Raw genomic sequence first — 20542 nt, 5'->3', positions numbered from 1 at the left:
TTAAATACAAACTGTTCCCAGGGCAATCGTGTTCTGCTTTTCTCTCTGGGCTCCAGCCTTTAGCGTTTGGTCTGCTAATCTATTCTTATATTAATATTTTTGGTTTTTTGAAGGTTAAAAATATATATATTTAAACTATCATTTTAAGTTGTTCTTATTATCAGAGTTGATTCAAAAAAACTAAGTGACATATTACCAGAGTGGAATTTCTAAAAGCCATGCTTTCATAAATTAAATTATTTGGCATTACTTAAAGATCATATAAAAGGTACCTTATCATTTTTGACAGCTTCATAGTATTCCATGATTCAGTTAAATCATAAATTATTTACCATACTCCTAATGAAAAGCCAAAATGACAGGACACTGAAAGATGAACTCCCCAGGTCAGTAGGTGCCCAATATGCTACTGGAGATCAGTGGAGAAATAACTCCAGAAAGAATGATGGGATGGAGCCAAAGCAAAAACTATAACCAGCTGTGGATATGACTGGTGATAGAAGCAAAGTCCGATGCTATAAAGAGCAATATTGCATAGGAACCTGGAATGTTAGGTCCATGAATCAAGGCAAATTGGAAGTGGTCAAACAGGAGATGGCAAGAGTGAACGTCGACATTCTAGGAATCAGCGAACTAAGATGGACTGGAATGGGTGAATTTAACTCAGATGACCATTATATCTACTACTGTGGGCAGGAATCCCTTAGAAGAAATGGAGTAGCCACTATGGTCAACAAAAGAGTCCAAAATGCAGCCCTTGGATGCAATCTCAAAAATGACAGAATGATCTCTGTTCATTTCCAAGGCAAACCATTCAATATCACGGTAATCCAAGTCTATGCCCCAACCAGTAACGCTGAAGAAGCTGAAGCTGAACGGTTCTATGAAGACCTACAAGACCTTTTAGAACTAACACCCAAAAAAGATGTCCTTTTCATTATAGGGGACTGGAATGCAAAAGTAGGAAGTCAGGAAATACCTGGCATAACAGGCAAATTTGGCCTTGGAGTACAGAATGAAGCAGGCCAAAGGCTAATACAGTTTTGCCAAGAGAATGCACTGGTCATAGCAAACACCCTCTTCCAACAACACAAGAGAAAACTCTACACATGGACATCTCCAGATGGTCAACACCGAAATCGGATTAATTATATTCTTTGCAGCCAAAGATGGAGAAGCTCTATACAGTCAGCAAAAACAAGACCGGGAGCATACTGTGGCTCAGATCATGAACTCCTTATTGCCAAATTCAGACTTAAATTGAAGAAAGTAGGGAGAACCACTAGACCATTCAGGTATGACCTAAATCAAATCCCTTATGATTATACAGTGGAAGTGACAAATAGATTTAAGGGACTAGATCTGATAGACAAAGTGCCTGATGAACTATGGACAGAGGTTCGTGACACTGTACAGGAGACAAAGATCAAGAAAATCCCCATGGAAAAGAAATGCAAAAAAGCAAAATGGCTGTCTGAGGAGGCCTTACAAATAGCTGGGAAAAGAAGAGAAGCGAAAAGCAAAGGAGAAAAAGAAAGATATTCCCATTTGAATGCAGAGTTCCAAAGAACAGCAAGGAGAGATAAGAAAGCCTTCCTCAGTGATCAATGCAAAGAAATAGAGGAAAACAACAGATTGGGAAAGACTAGAGATCTCTTCAAGAAAATTAGAGATACCAAGGGAACATTTCATGCAAAGATGGGCTCGATAAAGGACAGAAATGGTATGGACCTAACAGAAGCAGAAGATATTAAGAGGAGGTGGTAAGAATACACAGAACTGAACAAAAAAGATCTTCACGACCCAGATAATCATGATGGTGTGATCACTCACCTAGAGCCAGACATCCTGGAATGTGAAGTCAAGTGGGCCTTAGAAAGCATCACTACGAACAAAGCTAGTGGAGGTGACGGAATTCCAGTTGAGCTATTTCAAATCCTCAAAGATGATGCTGTGAAACTGCTGCACTCAATATGTCAGCAAATTTGGAAAACTCAGCAGTGGCCACAGGACTGGAAAAGGTCAGTTTTCATTCCAATCCCAAAGAAAGGCAATGCCAAAGAATGCTCAAACTACCATACAATTGCACTCATCTCACACGCTAGTAAAGTAATGCTCAAAATTCTCCAAGCCAGGCTTCAGCAATGTGTGAACCGTGAACTTCCAGATGTTCAAGCTGGTTTTAGAAAAGGCAGAGGAACCAGAGATCAAATTGCCAACATCCGCTGGATCATCGAAAAAGCAAGAGAGTTTCAGAAAAACATCTACTTCTGCTTTATTGACTATGCGAAAGCCTTTTACTGTGTGGATCACAATAAACTGTGGAAAATTCTGAAAGAGATGGGAATACCAGACCATCTGACCTGTCTCTTGAGAAAACTTTATGCAGGTCAAGAAGCAACAGCTAGAACTGGGCATGGAACAACAGACTGGTTCCAAACAGGAAAAGGAGTACATCAAGGCTGTATATTGTCACCCTGCTTATTTAACTTATATGCAGAGTACATCATGAGAAACACTGCGCTGGAAGAAGCACAAGCTGGAATCAAGATTGCTGGGAGAAATATCAATAACCTCAGATATGCAGATGACACCACCCTTATGGCAGAAAGTGAAGAAGAACTAAAGAGCCTGTTGATGAAAGTGAAAGAGGAGAGTGAAAAATTTGGGTTAAAGCTCAACGTTCAGAAAACTAAGATCATGGCATGTGGTCCCATCACTTCATGGGAAATAGATGGGGAAACAGTGGAAACGGTGGCTGACTTTATTTTTTGGGCTCCAAAATCACTGCAGATGGTGACTGCAGCCATGAAATTAAAAGATGCTTACTCCTTGGAAGGAAGGTTATGACCAATGTAGATAGCATATTAAAAAGCAGAGACATTACTTTGCCAACAAAGGTCTGTCTAGTCAAGGCTATGGTTTTTCCAGTGGTCACGTATGGATGTGAGATTTGGGCTATAAAAAAAGCTGGGCACCGAAGAATTGATGCTTTTGAAATGTGGTGTTGGAGAAGACTCTTGAGAGTCCCTTGGACTGCAAGGAGATCCAACCAGTCCATCCTAAAGGAGATCAGTCCTGGGTGTTCGTTGGAAGGACTGATGTTGAAGCTGAAACTCCAATACTTTGGCCACCTCATGCGAAGAGCTGACTCATTGGAAAAGACCCTGATGCTGGGAAGGATTGGGGGGGGGAGGAAAAGGGGATGACAGAGGATGAGATGGTTGGATGGCATCACTGACTCGATAGACATGGGTTTGGGTAGACTCCGGGAGTTGGTGATGGACAGGGAGGCCTGGTGTGGTGCAATTCATGGGGTCGCAAAGAGTCAGACACGACTGAGCGACTGAATTGAACTGAACTGAATCCAAAAAAAAAGCAAAAGGAAACAGACACTAACTTTCAATCTTCTTTCCAGAGGTAGGACCACCAAATAACAATTCTCCTGTTTGTCATCAAATAGGTCATCTTTATTGCAATCCAACGTTTCACTCTAGTAAACAAAACAGCACATTAAAACTGAAATTTTGAAATAAACTGAAAATTCCTAAGATTAACAAAATACAATTAAAGTTTATCCAAAAAGCAGTACGCCACAATATACACCATCTTCTCCTAACTAGGAAAAAAATGAATACCACTATTACCCCCCATGGAATGTTTATATATTGCCTCAAAAAGTTATCAGCTCACTAGGTTTTTATAAAATGTCCTAACTAGAGAAAATAAGAATTATCGTCGTTTTACTAATAAAAAAACTGAGGCTCAGAGGTATTTAAGATAGGCCTGAAACTTTTGGGGTATTATTTCTCTTATGTTCAAGATCTTAACACATTTGTGAATTGTTACTTCTTTTAATAAAGCACTTTTACTTGATTTTATTCCTTAATAAATCTAATATCACTATGCTTTATTGGCATAAAATGTGCTTTTCAGAAGCAATGATGAAATCAATTTACAGTATTGTCACGAGCAAATATCACATGCACTACATTTCAAATTTACACCAAAAACAGTAATGGTATACTGTTTGTATAACATTTGGTATACAATTGTATAACATTTGTTGAAAGGAGAGTCAATATACTATTTAAAAAATTTAATGTATGTATTTTTAAGTTCTCAAAGTTTTAAGTATGAAATCAAAATATTTAAAAGGGGGGTCAAAAGTATGAAATAAATATTTAAAGGTAAGTCAAAAGCTTTAAAGTACTCAAATTTTCTAAAATGTTCTAAAGTAATGTATAAAAAGTAAACTGGATGGGATGGGGAGAGAGGTGGCAGTGGGGTTCTGGAAGGGGAACACATGTACACCCATGGTGGATTCATGTCAATGTATGGCAAAACAAATAAATACAATATTGTAAAGTTAAAAAATAGATAAATAAACTAATTTAAAAAAATAAATAAAAAGTCTATGGGAAGGCTAAAAAAAAAAAGTAAACAGAACCTACTGAACAGTTTAAGGTGTCATGGCCTATTATTTCAAAGGAGCTCCAGCAATCTGAATTCAAGGAGTCCTTAAAAAGGAGCAGTACTTGTTCCGTTCCAGTTCCAAAGAAGTCATCTATCAGTACTGAACTAATTTTCTCCCACTTGGCAGCAACCTGAAAAAGAGTGGTAAAGAAGGAACAAAGAAAGGAACACATGAATACATATAAAGTGAGCTAAATCCTTTTGCTGCATGTAGTTCTACTTTGTCATCTTTGATCTTACAAGTAAGTCATGAAAATGGTAGTGCAAACACTAAGAACCAAACTAAAATAAAGGTATTGGGAGATCAGAAGACATAAGGAGTCATAAATTTGTAGATAGCAAGATACTTATATTTAATATTTTATCAACATTTGTCCAGGAATCATGTTCCTGATTCCTATATAAAAATTTTATTATAATTTATAAATGTTAACACTTCTCATGACTAACTCTAGTGAAGATTCTTTCTCTAACTGGTTTATTTAAGGATAACCCTCACTTCCATGAGCCTTAGTGGATATGTATTCATGATCAAACCAATTACACAAGGAATTCAGTTGTGTTAGGTAACTAGAAGGTACTAGCAAACACTTTTAAGAGCTCTCAAAGCAGAGTAAGAGTCCATATGAAATTATAATTAATTAATATATCCTGAATTCTGGTAGGAGAGAACATAGTGATTATGTGGGGCACAGAAGGAAAGAGATCCTGATAGTGGGGCACCTAGAATCATCATAGCCTATTGGAATGATTTGTTAAATTTATACCAGAACGCGAAATCCCAAGTTTAAAATAGAAGACAACTTCTTAACGATCCATAAAGCTGAAGGCTTCCAGATTGATCCCCTGGAAAACTAACACAGAGGGATCAGAAATTCCTTCTGCCTCAGGCAGAAAAGCTGAAACCCCCACGCAGAACCCCAGAAGCATAGATACATCATCTTCCAGGTAGAGGGGAGCTTGCATTCGAGCAAGAATACATAAGACTCTTCAAGCTACATAATCAAATATCGATCTTTCCCCTATAAGGCTAATTCCAAAGCAGTGATGTTTCACTCAAAACAGTGAGTTTTCACTCATGCAGGGAGAAAGCTTATTTGTAAACCCATAGCCTCCCTTCCTCCCACCGCCCCACCATGAGTAGCATGCATTATAATGAACCATGCCAAGAGATACTGGTAATAAGAATGTGCTCAGCACACAAACACCACAGAGCTATGCACGCATGCATGTACACACACCTGCAATCTCTAGCTCTAGAAGAGGGCTGTCCAAAAGAAATACAGGTGAACCACAAATGCAAGGCACATACATGACTTTCAATTTTCCAGTAGCCAATAAAAGAAAATTTTCTAGAAGTAAAAAGGTGATTTTACTTTTAAAAGGCATTTTAGTCTATCTAAAATATTATCATTTCAATTCAACAGAATCAAGAAAAATTATTAATATTTTACTCCCACTTTCTACTAAGCCTTTGAAATCCGCTGTGTATTTGACATGGACAGCACATCCTAAATCTGACCAGCCACACTGCAAATGCTGAATCACCATCTGCAGCCAGTGACTACTGACCATATCAGACATCACGCCTCTAAACATACTGGCCTCTTTCTACCTGACAACACACCACTATCTGTTTCACACATACTTGACAATGATCTCAAATTTTGAAATGCCTGCTACAAAGATACTTGTCACAACTTGCAGAGATAATTTCTACTCAAAACAAAAAGCCTAGGAGAAAAGCTAATCATGTTTTTCTCCATACTCAGCTCTCTCTTTCAAGCCAATCACTGGATTAAGGACTAGGACCTTCATGAAGCATTGATCTCAGAACACAGTAACCTTGATTTTCATTATTTATTCTAATTTATGCTTATTTGCAGTTCACCTATCTTTGTAAGTTGCCTTAATTCCTGTTTGTAATGAAGTAGTAAAAGGATGGATGGATAAAATCCATAGCCAACCCAAAGGAAGACTGCATCTGATGTTTTCTCCCATTTGGGGGCAAAACCATCAAAGGCACCATTTTATTACTCAATAATGTATTCATTTTACTATTTAAAACCTCTTGATACCACAAACAGGAAATTCCTTGCACTAGGCAATGAGAAAAATATTTTTCCCCTTAATAGTATGTTCCATTCAATTACAAAACTTCCTGTATTTACTTTATTTCCCTTAACTGCTAAACGAAGTGTAATTGCTCAAATGCAATTACTTCCCTTAACTCAAGTTTTCTGACATGATTATTCCCCCTTTTATCTGTAGATTCTTAACCTTTATTCTTGTTGCTACAGTAATCAAGTTTTCTTTTTAAGTAGGTGTGTATAAACACCATGATAGGGACAGGAGCTGTGAAACTCCCCGAGTGGCAAGGTATCAGAGACAATCTAGAAGCACTTAACTTGTAGGTATAAGGATGTAGCTCCCGAGCATTCAGTACTGGGCACTTGAGAATAGCTTAGAAGTATGGAATCCCTGAAGAGGTAGCATAGCAATTGTCAGTAGAGACGGAGGTAAATAACCTGTGGAAAGGCTGGTGGTCTAGTGTAGAAAAAGAACCCTAGGATATGATTTCAAAGCAGGGAGCCCACCAGTTACAGGCCCATGTACAAACAGTGATGCAGTCTTCTGCCTTGGGTAATGTGTCGGTGGCAGAGCTCTATGGTGTCTGAGCAGGGGACCCATTTCAAGTAAGAGAGGACTATTCCACTGAATGAATGAGACAGGAAGTTACTACTCCTTAGTCAGGTGAAGAGGGAACCTTAGGTAAGCACCATTGCTGATGATAGCCCAGCCCTCGTTCAACATGATAGTAGCTACCACTTTCTGGGCTTCTATTGAGCACCAGGCACTGTCCAAGTCACTTTACAATGTCATTTTATTGAATTCTCCCCTTTCCGAGGCAGGATGATCGCAAATTCATATAGATAGAAAATGAGTTCACAAAAAGTAAATACATCCCTTAAGGTAACACTAGTATGGTGTTCATCTGGGATTGAAACCCAAGGTTAAGAGTGTTCTTCCCACTACTCCAACCCCAATAAGGATTATAGGCTTTACTATTAACAGATCCTTTTCCCCACACCACTTCTTCAGAGGAAGAGTAGAAAAAGACAGAAAATGCTACCTTCCCACAAAACCTTGAAATAAAAGTGTGATGAGCTTTTAAAGATTGCTTTCAAAATAAAAACAGGATAGTTTTCAAATTATTTTCCTTTTGAGAATTTAAGTCCTCTGTGTGTTGCAGAGGTTGAACATGGTCACATAATTCCTACTAACATCAAGGTAATCTACAAGGAAAAGTCTCATAAAACACAATTTCAACCTATTTCCATACACACAAACACACGTACACACATTCAAATTAAAAAAAAAAGCCTTTCAAGCTTTCTGAAACATTTATCAATATTTCATATCAAGGTGATAATACAATGAGAGAAATTTTAACTGAGCTTCTAATGAAATGGACAGGGCACACCAAGTAAGGGAGTATCTACTTTTTGTCTTCCAAAGTAGCACAAGAACTTACAAAGCTGTATAATGTACTAAAAACTGCTTTGGAAGATCTCAAATTATTAACACTTCAGCACACATAACTGGATGTGCTGATAAACATCTTATGCCAGGAGGACGCAATGTTAACAAAACATCAGGGTCAGAGAGATATTGGAGACACATAATTCCAATCCTCCAATTTCCTTTTCATTTTCTATACCTTTTTACTTGTTATTGAATGTTCAATACCAGTGAGTATTTTAAAGCAATTTCAAACCTTACATTAAAAGACATGACTATATGTAGATAAAACGTGAATGCTTTTCCAGAGGACAACTCTGAGTTTCAAAATGTAACATAATGCACTTCTCTAAGCAACATTTTCTAGAAAAATTAACACGTTGCTTTTCTCTGGAGAACCATCATTTGTCTCTAAAGGGACAATGACAGGTTTCAAGGAACTCCTCTAGATTTCATTTTAAGTTTAAAATGACAACTACCAACTTTTTCGAAGTTCAACAACTGATTTGAGTTTTCCAGAAAGGCTTATGGTCTTGTTCTAAGTAAAAATACAAATCCAATTATCACATTAGTGAAAATTAGAAACAGTTATGGTAAAAGACAAATAGATAGATAATAATTGTAGTTATGTATTCATGTATTTCCAAAAACTCAAGGGTTTTATGACTCAAAATGGCAAGGCAAAACTTATCAAATAACATTCAGATAATCATTTTAAGAAAAAGGAATACTGTAACATACATGATTTCCTTTTAAGTGCAAAGACTAAAAATCAATTTGGACAATAAGACTCTAGGACGAATCCTATGAAGCTTAGGGATGCTTATTAGGTCTAAGATGACGCCAACTGAATGATTATAAGTACCATACCTGAAAGTTCTTTTCCCAAACAGCACACGCATCATTGGACCTAAAGGATATGATGAAAAGGAGATCTTCTCCACCTGAATCCACAAGTTGAACTGCACAAGGATCTCCAAATGGAAGCTGGCACACACTTGTAGGAGTCCCATTTAGGAATGAGATCAACTGATTTTTTCGAGTAAGGGCAATCAGAGACATTCTTAACTGGTCATTGACAATCTCAGTTGAACAGACATGCACAAATGTTATCACGCTGGTATAAGCAGGAGGGATAATATATGTATCACTTATTACTTCTGCCCTTTCAAGCGAGTATGCACAAAAGTGGGTATTCCAAGTTGCATAATCTGATTTTGAAGGCTTTGGAGTGTATCCTTCTGCAGATAAATAACATCTCTTTGGTCCTAACAAAACCATACCTAGATTTTCAATCTCCCCTGCCCACTCAACAGAGGAAAAGTTCATAGACACAGTGACAACTTTGCCAGTTTGAGAAGAGATATAAAAGTATGTCTGACCATGTCTCCATAAAACTAAAGGCCCATTAAGGACCCTTATACTGTCCTTCATCTCATAGCCTAGTCTAAAACTCAAACACTTTTCAAATTTATTGGTACCATGAAGAAACAGTAGAAAATATTTGAAAATGTTCTCTTCTTTAATGCACTGTATCATAACATAAGGCAGATTAATTCCAGTTCTGAAATCTGAAACACAGTCACAACACATAATTTTTAAATGAGAGTATTCTTCTTTTATGCTAAAGAATCCAGTGGATTTCTGAACAAATCCCCCTGGTCCTCTGCCAAATATCATTCTTCTGACATGTAACACAGGTGATTTTTTAGGCCCTTCATCTACAAAATTTCCTTCAGACAAACGAAAAATAAGGACTTCTCCATTATAACAGCAGAACCTTTCTTGTTCATTAGATGACATTGCTTGTTTGCCAGTGAATCTACAGTATCAAGTCCAATTTGTGTTGGTCCAGTTTTTGAAAGTAAGTCAAGCCCAGTTGATGCTTTTAAACCTAAAAATGAAATGAGGGAAACTGCCACTGAGTAGGCAGAGCTGAAAAGAAAACACATGTTTTTGTTAGAGAACTATTACACAGGTAACTATAAACGTTATTAACACTTTTTTAGCTTTTTATGCTATCTTAACAATGTCACACTTATCAAAAACTGTATCTCAATAACGTGATTTGCAGCAACATGGATGGACCTAAAGACTGTCATACTGAGTGAAGTCAGACAGAAAAGAAGAAATATCATATGACATCCCTTATATGTGGAGTCTAAAAAGAAATGATACAAATGAACTTATTTACAAAACAGAAACAAACTCACAGACTTAGAGAATGAACTTATGGTTGCAGGGCAGGGAAGGGATGGGGAGAAGGAGTTAGGGGGTTTGGGATAGATATGTAGACACTGCTATATTTAAAATGGATAACCAACAAAAAACTACTGCATAGCACAGGAAACTCTGCTGAATGTTATGTGGCAGCCTGGATGGGAGGGGGGTTTAGGGGAGAATGGATACATGTATCCCCTTCATGGATCACTGTCTTGTTGTGGCAACAGGGCTTGCATAATTCAATGAAGCTATGAGCCATGTCGTGCAGGGCCACTCAAGACCGACAGGTCATAGCAGAGAGTTCTGGCAAAACATGATCCACTGGAGGAAGGAATGGCAAACCACCCTAGTATACTTACTGTGAGAACCCCATGAACTGTATAAAAGGCAAAAAGATATGACACTGAAAGATGAGTCTCCCAGGTTGGAAGGTGTCCAATATGTTACTCGAGAAGAGCGGAGGACAACTACTAATAGCCCCAGAAAGAACGAAGCGGATACATGTATATGTGGGGCTGAGTCCCTTAGCTGTCCACCTGAAACCATCACAGCATTGTTAATCGACTATGTGCTCAGTCACTTCAGTCGTGTCTGACTCTTTTCAACTCTATGGACTGTAGCCCGCCGGGCTCCTCTGTCCATGGGATTCTCCAAGCAGGAATACTGTAGTGGGTTGCCATGCCCTCCTCCAGGGGATCTTCCCGGCCCAGAGATCAAACCCGTGTCTCTTGCATTACACGGGGATTCTTTACCCACTGAGCCACAGGGGAAGCCCAATGTGTCCTGCAATTCATATTAATGCTTGCATACTCCAATATAAAATAAAAAGTTTAAAAAAATCTGTATCCCAAATATCATTTCTGTAGAGCCCTTAAAAAACACAGTTTGCAAAGAAGGCAAATAAGCACATCACAGAAGATAAGTGAATTTGTTAACAGCATCTATTAAAAGGTACAAGTGCTCCATTATAAAGAACTGCAAACTTTCTGGCTCAGGGAATTTCTTAAGGGTTCCACCTCTGTCTCTCAAGCATACACTCCTAACCTGGTTTGTCCCTCTACATCTTAACCCCTCTACAATGACATCTCAGTCAGTCAAGGATTCATATTAGATTGCTCCCATAGCCCAGGCGCTTGGGTTTCTACCTCCCTGAGAAAGGAGTTTCTACAGACTTGATGGCCAAAATGAAAGCCCGGTGAGGTGGGGGATAGAGGGGCAGTGGTGGAAACCAGGAAATGCTGTAACATGACTTTTAAAAAAAAATCTTCATAGGAGTAATAGAAATAAAATTTAAATCTTATTTTGCAAAAGCAATGCCGTTTTACATCCTAAGGAAGTCACTATTCTTATTCAAAGTAGAAAAAAACAGAGGATTAGATATTGTAATGAACACAAGAATTAAAAAATAGCCATAAATTGTTCATGCTTATTATATGCCGGGTACAATGCATGCATTATTTAATACTCACAAATATCCTTTTGAAGTAAGTATTCTTAATATCCCATCTTTCAATTTTTAAAATTTATTTATTTTAATTGGAGGATAATTACTTTACAATATTGTGATGGTTCCTGCCATACATCACCATGAATCGGCCACAGGTATACAGGTGTTCCCCCCATCCTGAACCCCCCTCCCACTTCCCTCCCCACCCTATCCCTCTGGGTTGTCCCAGAGCTCCGGCTTTAGGTACCCTGCTTCTTAAATGAGAAAACTGTATTTTAATGAAGGTCAGAAAGTTTTCCAAGGTTACAAAGCTAATCAGCAATGGCACTAGATTTAGAAGAGGGGCCCTCTGGCTCCTGACCCTATACTTCTAACCACTACATTGTCTTGGCATGTATTCCCTTGCTCTGAAGACTGGTTATAAGAAAGGCAATTTGAGATAATTAGTAAGGCAGAATAAAGAACAAAGGAACACCCCCTCCATTGAACCCATGTGAGAAAACATGTAAGAAAAAGATGGTGAAGTCTTTTCATTCATTGGCTATGTATGCTGAGTCACTCCTGTCAGTTCAGTTCAGTTGCTCAGTCATGTCCAACTCTTTGCGACCCCATGGACTGCAGCATGCCAGGCCTCCCTGTCCATCACCAACTCCCAGAGCTTACTCAAACTCAGGTCCATTGAGTCAGTGATGCCATCCAACAATCTCATCCTCTGTCGTCCCCTTCTCCTCCTGCCCTCAATCTTTCCCAGAATCAGGGTCTTTTCCAATGAGTCAGCTCTTCACATCAGGTGGCCAAAGTATTGGAGTTTCAGCTTCAACATCAGTCCTTCCAATGAACACCCAGGACTGATCTCCTTTAGGACGGACTGGTTGGATCTCCTTGCAGTCCAAGGGACTCTCAAGAGTCTTTTCCAACACCACATTTCAAAAGCATCAATTCTTCGGTGCCCAGCTTTCTTTATAGTCCAACTCTCCCATCCATACATGACTACTGGAAAAACCATAGCTTTGACTAGATGGACCTTTGTTGGCAAAGTAATGTCTCTGCTATTTAATATGCTGTCTAGGTTGGTCATAGCTTTTCTTCCAAGGAGCAAGTGTCTTTTAATTTCATGGCTGCAGTCACCATCTGCAGTGATTTTGGAGCCCCTAAAAATAAAGTCTGCCACCGTTTCCACTGTTTGCCCATCTATTTGCCATGAAGTGATGGGACCGGATGGAGCGGCAGCTACATGGTGCTAGAGCGACTGTGAGGAGATACCCCATGTCCAAGAACAAAGGAGAAGCCCCAGCAAGATGGTAGGAGGGGCAAAATCATGTTTAGAATCAAACCCCATACCAACCAGAAACGCTCAGAGGGCTCAAACAAACTGTGCACCAGGAACCAGAGACCCCACAGAGACTGAGCCAGAACTGTGTTTGAGTGTCTCCTGCAGAGGTCCGGGTCAGCAGTGGACTACCGCATGGGCAGGGGCTCTGGGTGCAGCAGACCTGGGTATGGCCTAAGTCCTCCTGGAGGAGGTTGCCATTAACCCCACCATAGAGCTGCCAGAACTTACACAGGACTGGGGAAACAGACTCTTGGAGGGCACAAACAGAACCTTGTGTGCACCAGGACCCAGGAGAAAGGAGCAGTGACCCCACAAGAGTCGGACCCAGACTTGCCAGTGAGTGTCCAGGCGTCTCCAGCAGAGGCATAGGTCAGCAGTGGCCTGTTGCAAGGTTGGGGACATTGAGTGTAGCAGTGCATACATGGGACCTTTTGAAGGAGGTCGCCATTATCTTCATTACCTCCACCATAGTTTGGCCCCAGGAGTCACTCCTGTAACAGTTACCAAATGCTTAGCATATGCTAAGAACCATCAGAGCACCCTCTGAATGGTGGGCCTGCTTTTCCTTAGATGTGTGATTTAGAGCAAGTTATTTAGTCCCTTTATGCCACCTCACATCCACATCTATGTAACAGGGTGCAGTAACAGCACCAAACCTACAAGGTACTAGAATTAACGAACAGAACTTGCTTGAAATAGAATCTGGCCCATAGAAAGTGCTAGAAAAGGCTAGCTACTATCATTCTCATCATCATGGCTAGCTCTGGTTCATACAGTACCTAATCTTAGAAACATCAGAGTAACTGTATACTTAATGCTTTGTGAATGCTGAAAGGTCTCTTGTCATTTTAAATAACTCTAACTCATACTCTCTCTTTTCTCTTATTTCTGGATTATTTACACCAGGAAAATCAAGTACTTTAGAAATAAATGAAAACGAGGTCATGTACAAGTAAGTAATATAGTTTTCCTCTTTTGAATGAGAAGCAAACTCCAAAGGCTTAGGTTTTGTTCTTTTATTATAAAAATCTACCAACAATCCAATTAGAAAAAAGTTTCACTGAACCATAATCTATTGATTTAACTTAATGTAGCCTTGCATTTTATTAAAATGACTTGATTTACAGGCAATTCTACTTAAAAGCATATTAGATCATTCAAATTGGAGATGCTGCACCTTATTGTCGAACTTCCGAATGCATCACTTGTGGTTCTAAAAGACCGTCACAAATTTCTTTGAAACTCCTGTCATCAAGAAGCGGCACTAAAATCTCCTCTCCTTGAGTGAGGCCTTGTCATCATGACTCATTTCCAAGCACAGAATACAGAAGAAGACTGGGTCACAGGGCATGGTGGCTTCCTCAGTGATCTCTTCCTTGGATCATTTGCACTGGGGAAAATCACCTGCCATATCATTAAGACACTTGGGCAGCCCTGTGGAGATGCACACACAGCAAAGAACTGTGGCTTCCTGCCAACAGCTAGCAAGGGACTGGGGCTTTTTGCCAAGAGCCATGTGAGTGAGCCTTCCTGGGATCACAACTCCCAGCTCCAGTCAAGCCTTCCTGAGCCAGAACCACCCCTAAGCTGTTCCCAAAAACCCAGTCCTCAGAAATTTTAAGATAATGAATGTTTCTTGTTTTACATTGCTAAATTTGGGAGTAATCTGTTACACAACATTTCTTTTCAAATCAAATTTATGATATTGTTTTTGAGAATTTCTAGAAGAATTACTAAAGCAACTGGAGATACTGGATAATACAAACTAGCAAAAGCCAAATGACTTCCTGGCTTGTTAGGCAACTCATGCAAAGATCTGGGAAAACGGATATCCCAGAGCAGCTTCAGCTTTATCAGTAAAGCAGATAGGTAGTGAAACCAAAGGTGTAGCTTTTGTTTATGGAACTATGTTTTACTTGAAATTGGTTACATTACATGAAAATGTATGACTAATAACTTCTTTATTTCAAATTTCCCACAGACACCTCAGACTTCTTAAGAGACTTCTAACAGAGTTTCCTTTTTTGGCATTAAATGGTATTTTTTTAACATTAGATATTCTGAGGTAAAGACCTTTTACTACCTACCCACTTCAAAAGGTCTTGACTTCCTAATACTAAAAATAAACAAAAATAATTTGCATCCAGAAAAGGATTTTGTAATTTTAATATTAAATGTCACAACTAATGGGTCATCAACACAGTGCTCTGGTTTACCCACACCCGAGTGTGCCAGGAGTAAGGAGGATCTTAGTGCTAAAAGGTCAGTAGAATCACCCCCTTCAATAAGCTTTAGACTATGTATTGTTGCCCCTTCATAAAGTGAAGAGTTAGGAAAATCGGGCACCTTACATTGTATTCTTTTAATGCTATCACTAAGTTCCTTAACTTAGAAATTTCTTTCTTACAATTTTCTGTCCCAGTTGTGTCTGTGATGGTTCAGGCTTTCATCCCTCATTTAGGCTGCAGTAAACTCCCTTTAATCAGCCTTCCTTACTCTAGTCTCTCTCTCCTCCAATATGTCCATTCATTTATGCTACCTCAGTTATTGTTCTAAAACACAAACTTATCTGGTAACTGGCCCCTCATTCAAAAGTTTTGCATGCACTTACTGCTGTACTCCTCCACTCCCGCCCCAACCAGCCCCCAAATCTATGATTTGTATCCCTGAACTATGACCTGGAAAGATAGACGCTGAATGATAATAGAGATAAAAAGTTGCAAACCACTGCTACAAGCTTTCAGCGTGAGCTCTAGGCAAAAAGCAAACTTATTCTCATGGACTTAGATTCAAATAGATTTAAAAACACAACTGTTATATGAAAGGCTATTTTTTATTTTTAAGTACTACTGCAAAAGCATGCACATTTTCAAGATAAGTTATTTTACATTGATAATCTTCAGAGCTAAAAATCAGAAGCTAAACTACTAATTTATAAAGATAACTTTTTTCCTTCAAACTTTCTATAATAATCTCAATGCTTACTGAATTCACGTATCTGTGAATATCTGCTTTATTTTATACTAATGCAACATCTACATTAAAGGTAAAAGTTCTGAGCATATGTTCACAAGACAAAACTTCAAAGCTATGGAATAAGTAGTCATATTCATTTTTAAAATAGAAATAATCTGGAAACAAGTGAAACTAAGGTTCAATGCAGAGGTTCTTAAACCAATAGAAACAAGTCTTGATTAATCAAATCAGGACACCAGGCTTAGTATTCTATATTCTAGCCTATTAGTCATTTGACTTTTTACTTAGTACTCTTACAACAGTGGTTGCAGAACAAAACAGGTAACTCAAACCAGTTAAGTTTTACCTCCTGTTGCAGCTCTGGAAGAGGCTGGGGGAAAGAAAGAAGCAGGAAGGAAGATTTGGATGCAGATTATTTATAAAATACTAGGCAGTTAATTGAGCTTTTCATGTTCTGTATCACCACACGTCAAAGTTGACTGTATATTTTTCACATAAAATGAAAACAGATGTATATTAGAAAAATGATACATGCTAACCTAAATATAGGCAACAAATTATCACCCTTATCCATCCTTCTCTTCCAGTCTCCCAACAAATAAACAATGTTTCTGTTAAATGCTAATAAATACATTTGGCATGATAAATTTCAGAATCAGGTCTGGTACAGGAAGCTCCTAAAAGAGCACTATATTATCTACATATGAAAGCTATAAAATTCTGTAAGAAACCGATCGATAGACTGCAACCAGTGGAAAGTGTCTTTGGAATTCTACCTTTGGTAAAAAGGTAGAATTACGACACTCAACTGTAAACTTCACCTAATAATATTAAACATAATCTTATGAGCATAATACACAGAGATAATCATTTTTCCAACATACAGAACATTGTTTACCTAGTAAATTAACTTGGCTACAGAATAGGTTCACTGTTAAAAACTTCTTCTACCTATATAACTAGAAGTCATTTGTTGAGGCCTGCCCAGAGTCAAATCTCCCTTTCCCAGCAACATTTAGTGTATCTGAAATGTGGATGAATGTGATCCACTAAGAGAATCAGGAAAGATTAAAGGTTCTTGATGCCATACTAAGGACTTCTAACTTTCCCTAAGGAATGGTAAACCACTGAAAGATTTCAAAAATAGAAACCACAGGATTGTACTTCTGAGTAATAAAGATCCTGGTAACAGTGTTGAAGATGGGGGAGTGAAGTGACACTGGAGGTGGAGTCATAAACTAGGAAATAATTACAAGTACTTAATTAAAGGGAGACTTTGGAAGACTACCTGGCAGTGAACAGAAATGCATACAAGTAGAAATTTCATTTCTAGATATGAACTCAGAGAAATAATCCTACATAATAATGAAGACTTTTTTCTGGAATGTTTACCATGCTATTTTTTTTTTTTTAAAGCAAAAACTTCAATGACCACCAATAGGGGAATGAATAGATATGGATGGAATATCATATTATAGCTAAGAGGAATGAATTAGATGTGTACCATTGAGCCTCTTGATGAAGGTGAAAGAGGAGACTGAAAAAGCTGGCTTAAAACTCAACATTCCAAAAACTAAGATCATGGCATCTGGTCCCATCACTTCATGGCAAATAGATGGGGAAAAAAAATGAAAGCAGTGACGGATTTTATTTTCTTGAGCTTCAGAATCACTGTGGATAGTGACCGCTGCCATGAAATTAAAAGACGCTTGCTCCTTGGAAGAAAATCATTGACAAACCTAGACAGCATATTAAAAAGCAGAGACGTTCCTTTGCCGACAAAGGTCCATTTAGTCAAAGCTATGGTTTTTTCAGTAGTCGTGCATGGATATGCTTTTGAATTGTGGTGTTGGAGCAGACTCTTGAGAGTCCCTTGGACAACAAGGAGATCAAACCAATCAACTCTAAAGGAAATCAACCCTGAAGATTCATTGGAAAGACTGATGCTAAAGCTGCAATACTTTGGCCACCTGATGCAAAGAGAAGACTCACTGGAAAAGATCCTGATCTGGCAAAGACTGAAGGAGAAAGGATAAGGGGGAGGCAGAGGATGAGATGGTTAGCTAGCACCACCTACTCAATGGACATAAATTGGAGCAAACTCAGGGAAATAGTGAAGGACAGGGAAGCCTGGTGTGCTGCAGTCCAAGGGGTTGCAGAGAGTCAGACACGACTTAGCGGACTGAACAGCAACATAGTGGCTTGATTTCAAAAATCAAATGAAAAACATTAAGTTGCAGAAATATGTATAGTGTAGTAATTATGTATCAAAATCAAAGTAGATAAAACAGCATGATATACTTTGTTTCCCTACAATGGGTACATTCCCTGACTGCTTTCTCTGTGCCAGGCACTGTTCTAAGCACTTTGGACTAATGCACTTATTCCTCAGAACATCCTTACGCTGTAGGTACTATTATCCTCAGATGGGGAAACTGAGACATGGAATTTAAGGATCTTCACAAAGGCCTGCAGATTGGAAGTGACAGAGACAGGATTCAAACGTAGGCAGCTTGGTCCAAAATAAAAAAAGCAAAGGTGTAAGGGTTCATGACAAATCCCAGTGACTGTCTATTCTGGAGAAGAAGGATATCAGAGTAGGAGAGTGAAGCCAGACAGAGACTTCAGCCATACCTGAGATATTGTTTCAAGGATATATTCACATCAGTTCAGTTCAGTTCAGTCGCTCAGTCGTGTCCGACTCTTTGCGACCCCATGAATTGCAGCACGCCAGGCCTCCCTGTCCATCACCAACTCCCGGAGTCTACCCAAACCCATGTTCATCGAGTCGGTGATGCCATCCAACCATCTCATCCTCTGTTGTCCCCTTCTCCTCCCGCCCCCAATCCTACCCAGCATTAGGGTCTTTTCCAATGAGTCAACCCTTCGCATGAGGTGGCCAAAGTATTGGAGTTTCAGCTTCAATATCAGACCTTCCAATGAATACCCAGGATTGATCTCTTTTAGGATGGATTGACTGGATCTCCTTGCAGTCCAAGGGACTCTCAAGAGTCTTGTATATTCAAATACAATGCTACAAATAAAATCAACACAATGTTCATTTCCCCCCATAAAAAAAGTAAAGATACAAAAAAGGTTTGGGGAAAAAGATGCTCAATTGTCCATCCTGTTTGACTATGGCTGGTGGGAATATAGGGACTGTTCTTTTCTTCTTATAATTTCTTTGCAGTTTTCTGTTGCAACAAGCATAACTGTCTCCTGCTGCTGCTGCTGCTGCTAAGTCGCTTCAGTCGTGTCCGACTCTGTGCGACCCCACAGACGGCAGCCCACCAGGCTCCGCCGTCCCTGGGATTCTCCAGGCAAGAATACTGGAGTGGGTTGCCATTTCCTTCTCCAGTGCATGAAAGGGAAAAGTGAAAGTGAAGTTGCTCAGTCGTGTCTGACTCTTCGCGACCCCATGGACTGCAGCCCACCAGGCTCCTCCGTCCATGGGATTTTCCAGGCAAGAGTAACTGTCTCCAGACATGGTCAAAAAGTCCCCCGGGGGGCAAATCTGCCCCAGGTGAGAACTATCTTAATTAACACATCACGCACAATGCCAGGCTGGATGAAGCACAAGCTGGAATCAAGATTGCCAGGAGAAATATAAATAACCTCAGATACACAGATGACACCACCTTTATGGCAGAAAGTGATGAAGAACTAAAGAGCCTCTTGATGAAAAATGAAAGAGGAGAGTGAAAAAGTTGGCTCAAAACAACATTCAGAAAACTAAGATCGTGGCATCCGGTCCCATCATTTCATGGCAAATAGATGGGGAAACAATGGAAACGGTGAAAGACTTTATTTTCTTGGGCTCCAAAATCACTGCAGATGGTGACTGCAGCCATGAAATTAAAAGACAATTGCTCCTTGGAAGAAAAGTTATGACCAACCAAGACAGCATACTAAAATACAGAGACATTACTTTGCCAACAAAGCTCCAGTCAAAGCTATGGTTTTTCCAGTAGTCATGTATGAATGTGAGAGTTGGACTATAAAGAAAGCTGAGCACCGAAGAACTGATACTTTTGAACTATGGTGTTGGAGAGTCCCTCGGACTATAAGGAAATCCAACCCATCAATCCTAAAGGAAATAAGTCCTGAATATTCATTGAAGGACTGATGCTTTAGCTGAAACTCGAATATTTTGGCCTCCTGATGCGAAGAACTGACTCACTGGAAAAGACCCTGATGCTGGGAAAAATTGAAGGCAGGAGGAGAAGGGGACGACAGAGGATGAGATGGTTGGATGGCATCACCGACTCCATGGACATGAGTTTGAGTAAACTCTGGGAACTCGTGATGGACAGGGAGGCCTGGCATGCTGCAGTCCATGGGGTCGCAAAGAGTCGGCCACGACTGAGCCACTGAATTGAAGATGCTTTATATCTTTAAACTTTATATAACCGTTTCAAAGATTTCAAAGTTAAATCCTTTGTTAAGTATCTCACACTCCAAGTGAGAAAGATGCTGCAGAAGTGCAGAAAGTTGCAAGTGAAGTAATTCCCAAATAGAGAAAGCACTAGGAATAATCTAGTCCTCCAGAGAAAGGTGCACAGGCC

At 39.3% G+C, this 20542-nt stretch overlaps 1 protein-coding gene across 1 annotated transcript in view; it reads right to left on the bottom strand.

Moving 5' to 3' along the window:
- Positions 1-20542, bottom strand: part of FANCB (FA complementation group B) — a 34005-nt gene that overhangs the window by 13232 nt on the left and 231 nt on the right. Inside the window, exons 2-4 of the mRNA XM_081565299.1 lie at positions 8869-9933; positions 4455-4607; positions 3401-3493 (exon numbers count right to left, since the gene is read on the bottom strand). Of these exons, the coding sequence (XP_081421425.1) occupies positions 3401-3493; positions 4455-4607; positions 8869-9801 (1179 nt within the window). The 5' untranslated portion in view covers positions 9802-9933. The remainder of the gene's footprint in view (positions 1-3400; positions 3494-4454; positions 4608-8868; positions 9934-20542) is intronic.

This window comes from Giraffa tippelskirchi, chromosome X (genome assembly GCF_054371585.1).
Source record: "Giraffa tippelskirchi isolate mGirTip1 chromosome X, T2T-mGirTip1v1.2.pri, whole genome shotgun sequence".
NCBI classification, from domain to species: domain Eukaryota; kingdom Metazoa; phylum Chordata; class Mammalia; order Artiodactyla; family Giraffidae; genus Giraffa; species Giraffa tippelskirchi.
This window is presented reverse-complemented; position numbering and strand designations above follow the sequence as displayed.